Source organism: Hyperolius riggenbachi, chromosome 3 (genome assembly GCF_040937935.1).
Source record: "Hyperolius riggenbachi isolate aHypRig1 chromosome 3, aHypRig1.pri, whole genome shotgun sequence".
NCBI lineage: Eukaryota > Metazoa > Chordata > Amphibia > Anura > Hyperoliidae > Hyperolius > Hyperolius riggenbachi.
The window spans coordinates 425,512,520-425,526,594 of NC_090648.1; the positions used below are offsets into that span (position 1 = coordinate 425,512,520).

The 14,075-nt window shown below is 44.3% G+C and overlaps 1 protein-coding gene across 4 annotated transcripts in view; it reads left to right on the forward strand.

Annotated features, from left to right (window-relative positions):
* LOC137564135 (xylosyl- and glucuronyltransferase LARGE1) overlaps nucleotides 1-14,075 on the forward strand; it is a 670,081-nt gene that overhangs the window by 379,511 nt on the left and 276,495 nt on the right. For all 4 annotated transcript variants that reach the window (XM_068277558.1, XM_068277559.1, XM_068277561.1 and 1 more), the window contains exon 5: nucleotides 6,865-6,988. In XM_068277558.1, the coding sequence (XP_068133659.1) occupies nucleotides 6,865-6,988 (124 nt within the window). The remainder of the gene's footprint in view (nucleotides 1-6,864; nucleotides 6,989-14,075) is intronic.

Consider the following 14,075-nt stretch of genomic DNA (forward strand, 5'->3'; position numbering starts at 1 on the left):
TGGGACTAGGCTACCTATAATTATGCAGGTGGGGGGGGGGGGGGGTGAGCACTGTAACAACAGTGCAGGAGATTTGGGCACAGCGGCGCCATCATAGGCCGACATAGGAGTTACGGCTATAGCGGCGCACAGTCAGTAACTTTGGCGCCATCAGAAATCAGTGCTGAAGTTCCTTTTAAAACACTGCAATTTGGCTTCCAGCAATAGCTGTATACCAGCTGTATCATGCACCCAAGTCTCCCAGCGGCTAGTTCATATGTATGCGGGGGAGGGGAAAGAGAGGAACTTGCAAGGCTACCTATATTGGCAATCTACCTACAGATTGCCAATACTGACAATATGTTGGCTTGCAATCTAATTGAAGTCGTTTTCCCCACCAATGCCTCCTACTTTTCCCCTCCCATATGCCCTCTTCTTTTCAGTGTACCTGTAAGAAAAAAGTGCCCGGGGGGTACTTACCTCAGGGAAGGGGAGGCCTTTGTATCCTAAAGAGGTTTCCCCCTTCCTCCACAGTAGAAGGGATCCAGCTCTGGGAGCCCCAAAGGTCTCCTTGTCAGTGTGTGCGCATGTGCAGTAGTATTTGTTTTCCTTGACTGCAGTGCTTGAGTTTAGGTCTTCTTTAAAGAGTAACTGTCAGGCTGCAAAAGCTAATTTAAACCTCTATTCTCCTGTGTTAAACAGTTTAGAAGGAAGCCAAAAAGGCAATACTGAAGTTAAAAGTAGTGGTCATTAAACAGTTGAAATTTGACAGTTGGAAAATGACAGTTTAAATAATACAGTTAGAAAAGGGCAGTTGAAATCGGGCAGATGAAAAATGGCAGTTAGAAAATGGCAGTTGGAAAATGACAGTTGGAAAATGGCAGTTAAAAAATGACAGTTAGAAATGGCAGTTGGAAAATGGCAGTTGGAAAATGGCAGTTGAAAAATAACAGTTGGAAAATGGCAGTTAAAATTTGACAGTTGGAAAATGACAGTTGGAAAATGGCAGATAAAATTTGACATTTGAAAAATGTCAGTTAAAATTTGACAGTTGGAAAATGGCAATTGAAAAATGACAGTTGGAAAATGGCAGTTAAAAGTTGAACTGTCATTTTTCAACTGCCATTTTCTAACTGTCATTTTTTAACTGTTGTTTTTTAACTGTCATTTTCCAACTGCCATTTTCTAACTGTCATTTTTCAACTGTCAAATTTTAACTGACATTTTCCAACTGTCATTTTTCAACTGCCATTTTCCAACTGTCATTTTTCAACTGTTATTTCCCAACTGTCAGGTTTTAACTGCCATTTTCCAACTGTCATTTTCCAACTGCCATTTTCAAACTGTCAAATTTAAACTGCCATTTTCCAACTGTCAAATTTTAACTGCCATTTTCCAACTGTCATTTTCCAACTGCCATTTTCTAACTGCCATTTTCTAACTGCCATTTTCCAACTGTCATTTTTCAACTGTCATTTTTCAACTGCCATTTTCCAACTGTCATTTTACAACTGCCATTTTCTAACTGTCATTTTCCAACTGTCATTTTCCAACTGCCATTTTCCAACTGTTATTTTCCAACTGTTATTTTCCAACTGCTCTTTTCTAACTGTCATTTTTCAACTGTCATTTTTCAACTGCCATTTTCCAATTGTCAAATTTTAACTGCCATTTTCCAACTGTCATTTTTCAACTGTTGTATTTTAACTGCCGTTTTCCAAATGTCATTTTCCAACTGCCATTTTCCAACTGTCATTTTTCAACTGTCATTTTCCAACTTTCATTTTACAACTGTCATTTTCCAACTGTCATTTTTTAACTGCCATTTTCCAACTGTAATTTTTCAACTGCTTTTTTCCAACTGTTATTTTCCAACTGCCCTTTTCCAACTGTCATTTTTCAACTGTCAAATTTTAACTATCATTTTCCAACTGTCATTTTTCAACTGCCATTTTCCAATTGTCAAATTTTAACTGTTATTTTCCAACTGTCATTTTTCAACTGTTGTTTTTTAACTGCCATTTTCCAACTGTCATTTTCCAACTGCCAAATTTTAACTATTGTTTTCAACTGTCATTTTTAAACTGCCATTTCTTAACTGTCATTTTCCAACAGCCAAATTTGAACTGTTTTTCGACTGCCATTATTTTCCTACTGTCATTTTTCAACTTCCATTTTTCGACTATCCTTTTCCAATTGTTTCCTTCTTCCTTTCCTATTTTATTTATTTTGCAAACACACGCCTTGAGATCCTTAATGTTGAATGTTGATTTGCCACCTCATTTTGTGTTTTGGGGGCTAGATTTGCATCATGATTTGCACAATTTAAAACTGGCGATCCCGAATAATGACAGGTGTCAGATATGGTGGCTGGATAGTGTAATGGTTAAGGGCTCTGCCTCTGACGTAGGAGACCTGGGTTCAAATCTGTTGATTGTTGTTATCTGTTGATCTGTTGATGGCTGTTGCTATTCAGTAAGCCAGCACCTATTCTGTAAGGAGTTCTTTGGGCGAGACTTCCTAACACTGCTACTGCCTACTGAGTGCGCTCTAGTAGCTGCCTCGCAAGCGCTTTGAGCCCGACAGGAGAAAAGCGCTATGCAAAAAAAGGAATTATTATATGGAAGAGGGAGTGGAGGAAAAAGCCTATGTTGGCTTTTTATCTTCTTATTTTGCTCCCAGTCTAATGACCCATTTCTTGGCTTCTCTTTCATAGTGGTTCTCTTTCCAGGCTAGCAGCACTTGTAGCCACCTTTGAAACTTGTCCACACATTCTCTACCTTAGTGTTTGGTACTTGTGTTCCTGTACGATGGTGACCCTCTTTTTCTTGGGCTACTTCAAATGTATTTATTTATTGTGCATTGTGGTGATTAATTGTTGCTGAGTTGTTTTTCAGATTAACTTGCACTGTATTTTTCTTGAGAAAGAGGTACTTTGTTGCTTTGGAATTTTGGATTATCTTAATTACAGAATGCAGTAGGAGAACAGAGGCGCCAGCAGGATAAAAGCAGATAAAAACTTTAAAATTTGCTGGGAGGAAGTGGTGGACTTACCTCCATAAAGCAGACACGAAAGACTGTCTGAATAGCAGCAATCACATTTATTAAATAGTACCCCAAAAAAGTGCAACGCGTTTCGCAGGCCCAGCCCGCTTCATCAGGCAACAAACATGGGGACAAAACAGAATTTCGGCAATAGCAGGTGTAGCGCTACAGACTGAGGACTAGCAGACACCTGCTATTGCCGAAATTCTGTTTTGTCCCCATGTTTATTGCCTGATGAAGCGGGCTGGGCCTGCAAAACGCGTTGCACTTTTTTGGGGTACTATTTAATAAATGTGATTGCTGCTATTCAGACAGTCTTTCATGTATGCTTTATGGAGGTAAGTCCACCACTTCCTCCCAGCAAATTTTAAAGTTTTTATCTGCTTTTATCCTGCTGGCGCCTCTGTTCTCCTACTGCTATACCGTGTCCACCCCTGGTGGAGGGGTGATCTACCTCCTTTCGCATCTACAGAGAGCGACTTCTTATCCCTGAATGAGGACAGGTCTAATCTCCTCACCTGCCTATACAGTGGTTACCTTTGTGGTAACCCATGTTTGTGAGTATAATTTTCTCACGATAACCTTTACTTCATTTATGCTTAACATACTACACTATATTGGGCTCTCGGTTTCTCTACACTTAATTACAGAATGAATTACAGATCTTTCTGTACCAATTTTTTGGAGTGTCATTTAGTTCTCTTTACAAAAATGTATGGCGCGTGTGTTGCTCTGCGTTGTAGTATTAATTGAAATGAGGCAGCAGTGTGTTGGCACAGAGATGCATGCAGCAGTTTATTGTCAGAACACAGCACAGCACATGAGAGTCTGTAACACATTACTGAAATAAGCTCAGCAATGCAGCAGTGCATCCTGACCTTCACGGTTGTTATCAAATTACCATTTTTAAGGACCTCTATAGTGAAAAAGTAAGCAGTTAAAATCTTTCAGAACCAAAATGTTTTGGACTAGTCGAGTTCCTCATTGGGGATACAAAGGGTTTTCTTTGCTTTTTAAAATACTTTCCTAAATGGCAGTTGCTAAGTCTAACTGCCAAAATAGGACCAGCCAGCGTCCCTACTCACACACTATTTTGGCAGTCAGACTTAACAATGGCAGTTCAGCAAATGCTTTTGAAAACAAAGGGAAACCCTGAGACTCCATCGTGAGGAGATGGACTCGTCCAAAACCTGTTGGTTCCGTCAGCTTTTGAAGCGGACCTAAACTGAGAGCTTCCTCTCTGCTCTAAGGAGATAAGCAACAGCATCATAACTTTAAAGAAAAACATTTCTTTGTTACAACTTACAGAAATCTTACAAAAACCCTGCAGTGTTTACTTTCTGGTGTCCTAGGAACACAAAAGGGTTAACCTCCTGTGTTTACATATTAGCCCAAACTATGGCATAGAGTGGCACACCTGACAGCCCCAATTTACACTTGCTGTTTACTTGTTGATAAGGCTTAATTAATTAGACAGGCTAATCTCTCTAGACCAGGGCTTTGCACCTGTGGTACGCTTGCCACCGGTGGTACTTTGCTGTTGGCCAGGCGGTACTCACCAGATTTGCCTGCCACTTTTTTGTCCACCTGCCACTTGTCCTGGTCCTGTCCTGCCTTCACAAAGTTTGGCTCCCCCTCCCTCGCTCCTTGCTGTGCTTCTCTGTGGCATACTTCAGACCTCAGATTAGTGTGGAGGAGACAGCCAGGCCAACGGTGCACAGTGATGGCGCAGATACAGAAAGTGACGTCACTGCTCATTTGAAGTATACACGCCGTCACTGTGCATCGCTTGCCTGGCTGTATCTTCACTGCGGCTGGCTTACCAATGTTCTGAGGTATGAACTATTCCGCAGGGCAGCACAGCAAGGAGTGAGCAAGGGGGGAGCCGAACTTTGCGGTGAGTCACTGCCTAGCTCTCAGGTGGTGGGACCAGGCTACCTATAATTAAGCGCGTGGGGGGTGGAACTTGTATGTTTACCTATATTGGTAATATACCTCTAGATTGCCAAAACTGACAATATGTAGGCTAGCAATCTAATTGTAGTTTTTCCCCACCAATGCCTCCTACTTTTCCCCTCCCAAATGCCTTTTTTTCTTAAAGTGTACCTGTAAGAAAAAAGTGCCCCGGGGGTACTTACCTCAGGATAGGGGAGGCCTTTGTCTCCTAGAGAGGTTTCCCCCTTCCTCCTCAGTAGATGGGATCCAGTGCTGGGAGCCCCATAGTTCTCCTCATCGGTGTGTGTGCGCATGCGCAGTAGCTGCTCTCTATTCAGGCTCCAGCAGAAACAGCCAAGCCCGATCACATCCAATCAACTGTGCAGGCACACTGGTGGTACTTGAACATTTTCAGGCAATAAAAGTGGTACAATTAGTGGAAAGGTTGAAAAGCCCTGACATACGGTACCTTTAGGCCCGGTTCACATTAGCGGTGGCTATCCGGAATCGCCGTGCCGGAGCCGCACCGCATGCGGACCGGACGAAACGGACGCACGGCATAGCAATGAAAGTCTATGCCGCCGTTCACATGCGTCCGTTTCGTCCGGACCGGAGCCGGACCGGATCCGGACTCCGGCGTCCGTTCCAACATGCGCTATTTTTTGGTCCGGCTCCTCCGGCAGCCGTATCCGGGGCGGAGCCGGACTGCACCATCCGGCCAATGCAAAGCAATGGGAACCGGATAGCGCACAACACACTGGCTGAAAATCCGGATGTTCTACCCCACTTCCTATGCGGATTGTTGCGGCGATATTGGATGGGGACACATGGGCAAGCATTTTGGAGTGGAGCAGCACGAGCTGGAGATGTTGGCAGGATGTTGGCAGCATGTCGGAGGTGGAGGTGAGTGCTAAACAGCAGAGGGCCTGATTCCACAGGTCCCCCTTCTGCTGACCTCCCAGACCCCAACATTTTTTTTGTTTTTTACGTAGGTTTTGCCAAACGGATCCGGATCGCATCCTGATGAACACCTGATGCAACCTGACCGGATCCGGACCGGATCCGGATCAGAACCGTACGGTTTCGATCCGGATCCGGTCCGGATCCGGTCAGGTCATCCGGTCCGTTTGGCAGACAACCGCAAGTGTGAACGGGGCCTTACACTGCAGTTTGGTGGTGCTGCGGCCGCACCGCCAAAAACAGACCTTCGGGTAGTACCGCGTTTAGTATGCATCCGGCCAAGCAGGAAGTGATGCTCACTTCCTGTTGAGGAACTGATGGCATGCGCGGAAGCGTATTGTTAAAATACGAATCTACACATGCGCAACCCTGAAAACTGCAGCGTTTTTTTAACAACTCACACGTTACCATAGACTTACACGACTTCCGGTCCAACGTATGTCGCCGCAGGAGCCACTAGGTAATGTAAGTTTAGAAGCGCGTTAGATAGGGTACTTCCGGCGCAGCGTACCGCAACATGGGAAGTTTGAACTCCCCCATAAACTTCACTAGACTGGGAGGGAGGGGGCAGGGCCGATCCAGAGGCGAGAGAGGCTCCAGCCTCAGGGCACAATGTAGGAGTGTGTTTGAAGCAGAGAGAAATAAGGGGATACATGGCAGTGACGTCAAGCCAGATAACTAGAGATGAAGGTGTTGGGCGCCCAGAGGCACCTCTTAGTCTAATAGAAATCAGAGTGTGACGGCTGGGGTGGGAGGGATGGGAGGGCGCACTATGGTGTCTCAGCCTTGGGTGCTGATGGACTTTGTCTCGGCTCTGTTTCGGTGTTTGCTGCTGCATGTCGCATAAAGATTGTATGTATTAGGTTGGCATGTAACTTTCAGCTTTTCTGAACAACTGCAGCCCCTCTATGGCTATATTTGACTGCTTTATTTTGTTCCCTGCAGGAGGAACCCGCTGCACTTCCACCTTATCGCAGACACGATTGCCAAACAGATACTGGCCACCTTGTTCCAAACATGGATGGTGCCAGCAGTGCGTGTGGATTTCTATGACGCAGATGAGCTGAAGGTATGAAAAAAGAAACTGTGTGTCCCATTCAGTCTGCATCATGCTTCTATTAGACTGATTTACTAAGGCTACAGATCACTGGAGTACATCAGTGATACTGCTAACTTGGCCTGGATTTATTGCTTAATTTCAAGCTATAAAGTGCCTGGGTCATATCTGACCATATCGAGAGGTGTTGACAGGTTAATTAGAATTTGGACTTCTGTAGTTACATGCGAATACACAGAAAAAGAGCTAATGGACACAGATTTTCAGTTTCAATGTCAGTCTACCCCGGTACTCTGTATTATTATTATTATTATTCTTATTTAGTATTTATATAGCGCCGACATATTACGCAGCGCTGTACAATGTGTATATATATATATATATATATATATATATATATATATATATATATATATATATATATATATATCTTGTCACTAACTGTCCCTCAAAGGAGCTCATTATCTAATCCCTACCATTGCCATATGTCTATATTATGTAGTGTAAGTACTGTAGTCTAGGGCCAATTTTTTAGGGGGAGCCAATTAACCTATCCGTATGTTTTGGGAATGTGGGAGGAAACCGGAGTGGCCGGAGGAAACCCACGCAGACACGGAGAGAACATACAAACTCTTTGCAGATAGTGCCCTGGCTGGGATTCGAACCAGGGACCCAGCGCTGCAAGGCGAGAGAGCTAACCACTACGCCACCGTGCTGCGGTGTACTGGTTCAAGCCATTTCTCATAGAGCCATAACCATGCCATGCACTAATGAGGACCAGAAAGTCTGAAACAGGCTGTAAGCATGTTGGATTGGTATGGCTCTGTAAAATTTATAAGCAACAGGCTTGCTATACAGTTTAAGAATTGCATGTATAAGATGCAAAACTTATTTAGGCTTATCTGCTCAGTTGAGGGAGTTCCTTCTGCCTCCGCAATCAACTGTGGCGAAAAGATAGAGCGGGAGGCCGAAGCAATTCCCTCAACTGAGCAGATAAGCCCTAAATATGTTTTGCATCTTGTATGTGAATTATTAAAGTTCATCATTTTGCAAATAAAGGGTAAAGGTGGCCATACACTCATCAATTTTCTCATTCAACTCCTTGCAGATTCGATTAGTCTGCTGGGAATCGATTCCCCAAAATGCCAAATCAATCAATTTTTGTTCCATATTTTGTCTAAAAAACAATTAAAAATATAGATTGAACTGGATGGAAAATTGAAAACAATTTGGGGCGGGGAAAGAGCATTGGCAGATCCATGGCTTTAGGCTGGTTTCACACCACAAATTGGGGTTAGTGTTGCAGTGCGGCGCACTGAACGCATCGCATCATACCACCAAAAACAGGCCTCCAAGGAACACCGCGTTAGTACACAGTGTTCCCTCTCTGCCATCCATCCTAAAAGGAAGTGACTTCCTGTTTTGGGTATGCGGAAGTGCACGGAAGCGTATTGTAAAAATATGCCTCCGCGCATGCGTGCTGCGACATCGCAACGCCAACGTGCTTAAAGAACCCTGCGTCGCCATAGACTAACATGAGTTCCAGGCTGACGCAGGTCACCACAGGAGCCCCGCGGAAACGTAGGTATGCGGCAGCGCTAAATCGGGCACTTACGGCGCAGGGTACCGCAACGTGGGAAGTATGATTTTTTCCCCATAGACTTTCATTAGGCTGCGGTAGCAGAGCGGCAATTTGCCCCACCGCACTGCCACAGTTTGAAAGGGCCCTTAAGCTCTGCACTGCATTGAACAGTACAACTGCTTTTGTAAGCGAATGCAATCGCCACACACAGCGATTTTGTTAGCGTTTTGCACAGTTCCTATATCTTCCATTAGACCAAAATCACCCCAAAAATGGTGCAGGCACGAAACGCACTGATATGAACCTTCTCATAGAGGTTCATTGCACAAGTGTTTTGTGGGCGATTTTGAAAATCGCCTGTGCTTGAAAAAAGGCCGAACGTGTGTGGCCCAGCTTAAGGCCTCTTGCACAATACATGCAATTCCTATTTTTTATACAATGCAAATTTTGATTCCGATTAAAAAAAAAAGTAGCAGCATGCAGTACAGTACAGATTTTTTAAATCAGATTGAAAAATCAGATCGTATAAAAAAAATCGGAATCGCATGTAGTGGCAAAGAGGCCTGATACACCAAGTAGTACTGTTCCTTTTGTCTTTCAGCAATTACACCACCTCTCCCTTGTTTGAAGCAGCACCAGTGAACTCCTGAGTCTTTTGAGAACCACCACATTACAGCTCAGTGTTTCCCAAACACCATCACCTATCAGACAGGCACATTCCAGCACACACATTTCCTCTTCTAACGGTCCATATCCTTGATGCAATTTTTTTCAGCCAATTTTTATCTGCTATTTTATTGTAATATCGCGTAACATTGTTTAATGAAAATTTGTCAAAAGATGTTTCACGACACAGGCCACCCACGGCAACCATTTTTAAATGACTGCTGTGTTGGATTAAATCGTGGAGGATTCCATGCCACCTTTGTTTACACAATCGATCGATTTCCAGCGACACTAAGAGATCCTGCCAGATGGATCGGGGAACGTTCGTTCATCGGCGGGGGTCCCCGATCCATCTTGTCGTGGGTTCATAGCTTTAGGTTTGCTATTCACCAGCAGTTCTAGATGTGAGCCTAGCTTAAGAGAGATAAAGAAATGATTTGCATATTTGTGAGTGATGCATCATGGGAAACCACAGTTGCTCACGTAAAGCTGAATTATTGCCAATACATTTTGTTTTAAGAAGGCACAATTATATTGAGTTAAAATGTAAGTCATCTGCTGTTCGAAGCAATTTAATCACTTTGGGAAATTGTGTACAAATCTTTCTTTCTGGTTGACCTCACTTCGACCCCAGTTGCTCATTGACCGATATTGTAGGGAAACAAACGAAGACCTTAATAAACCCAAAACTTCTTTACAGAAAAAAGAAAAGAAAAAAGAAAAAAAAGCTTTGTTCTATAGGTACGTGGATATGCAAGTCTATGGAGACTTGCATAGTGGACGTGATGCGACACAGAAGTATCCGAATCACTGCAATGCTGTTGCAAAGTCTGCAGCACATTACCACATGAAATTACCGCATAGTAAGCTCTGCAGGGAGTACGTCACTGAGCGGGGGCGGGCATACGCATATGACTCTGTCGCCACATTGTGACACAGGGTCATATGAGCCAAATTTATGCGACTCGGTGATGTGGCGGCAGGCTCTCCTACTGGGCGATCACCGCACCTTTTAAGTGTGCAACCGGCCTCAGTCTGACAGTGTAGTCTTCAGTACAAGAAAACAGAGCATGTTTGCTTCTGCTCCCTGTCCAATCAGCAAGCAGTAGGAAGTGCTCTGCCCAGACTGTGCTGCTCAGTTGCCAGGTAAATTATTTCACATTTCAGAATTTCCTCTGTGTCTGTAGCTGTCTGCCTGCCCCATACACAGCTTTACAGCACAATACTGTATATAAAACGAAGAGTGCATTAGGAATACTTTGTGGTATCAGACAGGGCCCATGAGTCATGGCACAAAGATCGCATTTGATAGGAAGAAGTGACACTTTTCTCTCGGCAAGCGCTGAAAGGCAGCTGATGTAATCAGAGCGGGGATTCAGCAGTAATTGCACAGGGGTGACCTGTGCTATTTGGTTTTCTCCTCCAGTCCAGGGGGAAGGGTGACACAGACACAGCTTGCATGTGAGTCAGCGGCTTTTACCTCTTGGCTGGAGAATGATGAATCGCCCCCCCCCTACTTCATTCTCTTTCCCTGCGCCCCCTCGTGCTCTCCCAATCACGCCAGCCATCAAAATGCAGCAAACGCCGGCCGGATTCCGCTGATGCCATCACCTCGCATCCCACAAAGCATAGGGGCAGGCCTTGTTAAACGTGGGGTGGATGACAGGCCAGAATCAGGATGTATTCCATTACTGGAGGCACTTATGTCAGTAGCTGTGAGCCTGCAGCGAGGACAAGCTGGGACATAGAGGATGTGAGCTGCATACATCATCCCTGCCTGACAATAAGGTGGAATTCCCAGCGGATAGTCATGGTGAACTGGATGGCTCACATAATAAATTCCTCATACATACTATACATGCTGTCATTTGTGACTTAGGCTACGTTCACACCAGGGCTGTGGAGTCGGAGTCGAGGAGTCGGAGCAATTTTGGGTACCTGGAGTCGGTGGTTTCAATAAACTGAGAAGTCTAGTCGGATGATTTTTTTTTTTACCAAAACCATAGCCTTTGTAGAAGTTAAACTAAGGAGTCGGAGTTGAGGAGTCGGAGCAATTTTGGGTACCTGGAGTCGGTGGTTTCATAAACTGAGGTGTCGGAGTTGGATGATTTTTGTACTGACTCCACAGCCCTGGTTCACACTGGGGCGTTGCAGGGCATTGGGTTGGACAATGTATTTTCGTTGCTAAAGCAAAGATATTATGGTATATTGTAATGGGACCTTCACATTGGTGCGTTAGCAGTGCAGTGGAATCCGCTGGCATACTGCAGTGCAGTACCGCTTAATGCGTGCATTAACAGTTGCCGTGAAGCATACTTTGTATGTACTGTAAGCTTCACTGTATGCGTTGCACCATATCGCATGATGCGAATTTTCTCCTTCTTTGCAATGCGATTCTGTTTTTTCAGGATATGCAACAAAATAACCGACTGTGAACATTTCCTTAAAGGACCACTATTGCAAAAAAATAAATAATAAAATTAAATTTAAAATACATGTGTATAAACCTATAAGGAGTACATATCTCTCAGATAAAAATGTACTAAAAATTACTTTTCTCCTATGTTGCTTTTGCTTACAATAAGTAGTAGTAATGTGACAGATCTGACAGGTTTTAGACTAGTCCATCTGCTCGTGGGTGATTCTCAGTATTACAGCAGTCTTCGGAATTATGGACACAACTGTACTGCCCAGGAGGTAGGGGGCGGAGCATCACTTGTGACCAGAAAAAGTCAGGTCAGGTGAGTATTTAACCCTGCACCCTCCCTCCATCCCCATTAAGACACAGCGTATTATTGACAGACTCTGTCATTTTGACCTTAGGTACAACAGAACATTTATTCTTGAAGAATACAGGTACTCTTTAAGCACCACCCACCAGAGAGATCTGTCTGTTCTCAACTACCATATATGCTTACATGTCATCACATTTGGTTATTACTGTGCCAGTTCTCCTCACCATGTGGAGCCATTTCTGGGCACATAAAGACAAGCTAATCAGCTCCATTTGAATAAATGGCATGATATTATTATATATTATGGGGGCGAACAGGCTTCTCTCACTGTAAAGCGGATGGTGCCATTGCCAGCTCGGAGTCCATAAACGAAGGATATCACGGGCCAAATTATGCTGCGGAGATGACAGTTTAGCCAGCCCAGAATCCACTCGTCGTGCTGATTGCCTTTGCACAGCGGATGACAGCGAGCGCGGAACACTCGCCACCTAATTATAGGAATTCATGCCTATCCTGCCTCTGGATTGTACCTCGCACAAAGTGTTGCAAGAGCACAGGGCAGAGTGCCATCCGCTAGGTAGGCAGGCATTGGCAGAGGCTGCCCAGATGCAGGCTTGCCAGAGCAGGTGCACTTTTACTGCCCTCTCAATCTAAAGTGTTTGTGCAGATTAAAAGCAGAAATCTTAAGGTTACATCTCTTTCTAATTATACATGAAACAAAGTGTTCCGTACGCAACATCAAAGAATCTCACTCTGCCGTCGCTGTACTTAGCCTGTGACTGTTCTCCACAAGTGAAGGGAGGGGTCTGAGGCTTCAGCATGAAGTATAGCCAGTGTGTGATAAAGTGCACCTGGTATGTGTAGCAGTCCTCTTGAGAACTGCTATATGGTTGTGCTGGAGCTCCATTTCCTGGTTAACCTCAGACTTTTGTATAGGCCTTTCCAGTACCCATTTCCGGCTGCCTTCATCACACATATGCACACAGGTATAGAATGGTGGCCTCCAAGTAAAGGTGGCCATACGTCAGGCGACTTGGGGGCCAATCAACCATCCATTTGATTATTATAATCTAATCGGATGAAAATCGGTTTTGTCAAGCGCATGCCCAATTGACAATGCAACCAATTTCTGGTGGTCGCATTAATCAGTCGGACATGCTGCAAGATGTCGGGCCATTGTGGTCGATCAGGTGCACAGCGGTAACGGTGAGTGATATTGGGATGAAAGATGTACGCAACGAAACCCCCAACGCTGTCCCTCCTAATGGTAAATGCCCCCCAGTACCCAGTGCCGATTTTTTTAAAATTTTGCCTCAGGCGGCAAAACGTCGAGGGCCGGCCCTGTACACACGTGTGTATGTACTCAGGCAACCACGTGGGGCGCATGTATGGAAGAAGGACGGATTGTGGGTGATCCCAGCAGTCCATAAACGGCAGGTACTGTATGGTGCACTGGGCCATGGGGGGCACATTTACCATTGGGGGGACAACGTTGTAAGTTTCAGCGTCACAAGGCCTATTCCGTATCAATTTCAGCATGAAGCCTCTTAAAAAAATGTACTGATTTCTTCGATCGGAAAATCAAAAAAATCTATCGAAATTCAGATCGGACATATTGGGAATAATCGATCTGGCAGGTACACACCATACAATTTTCTGGCAGATTTACCTGACAGATAGATTTTTTCTAACATGTTGGAAAAAATCTATCTGGCAGGTAAATCTAACAGAAAATTGTATGGTGTGTACCTATATACCCATAGAGACAAAAGTACAGTGGTCAAGTCAATCATAAGGGCTTTTTTGGACCTTTTCCAAATAAGGTTAAGACTAGTATGTTACTGAGATGGTATATTACATATACCGTACTTAAAGGAATGTCTCATATCACTGCATGGCTTATTCTGAGGTGAAGGAATGTGGTTAAATAGGCAATATGTATTAACATGTATATTAATGACAGTGGTAGTTGGATGAGATCACTAAATAAACGACATCGTCCTATAACCACAAATTACCTTCCAGGTTACCCTAATGTTCCCCAGTGCAAGTCTTCCCCTCTCAGTTCCCACACTCCACTCAACAGCCAGACTAGTGCTCCAAAGGGAGTGATGTT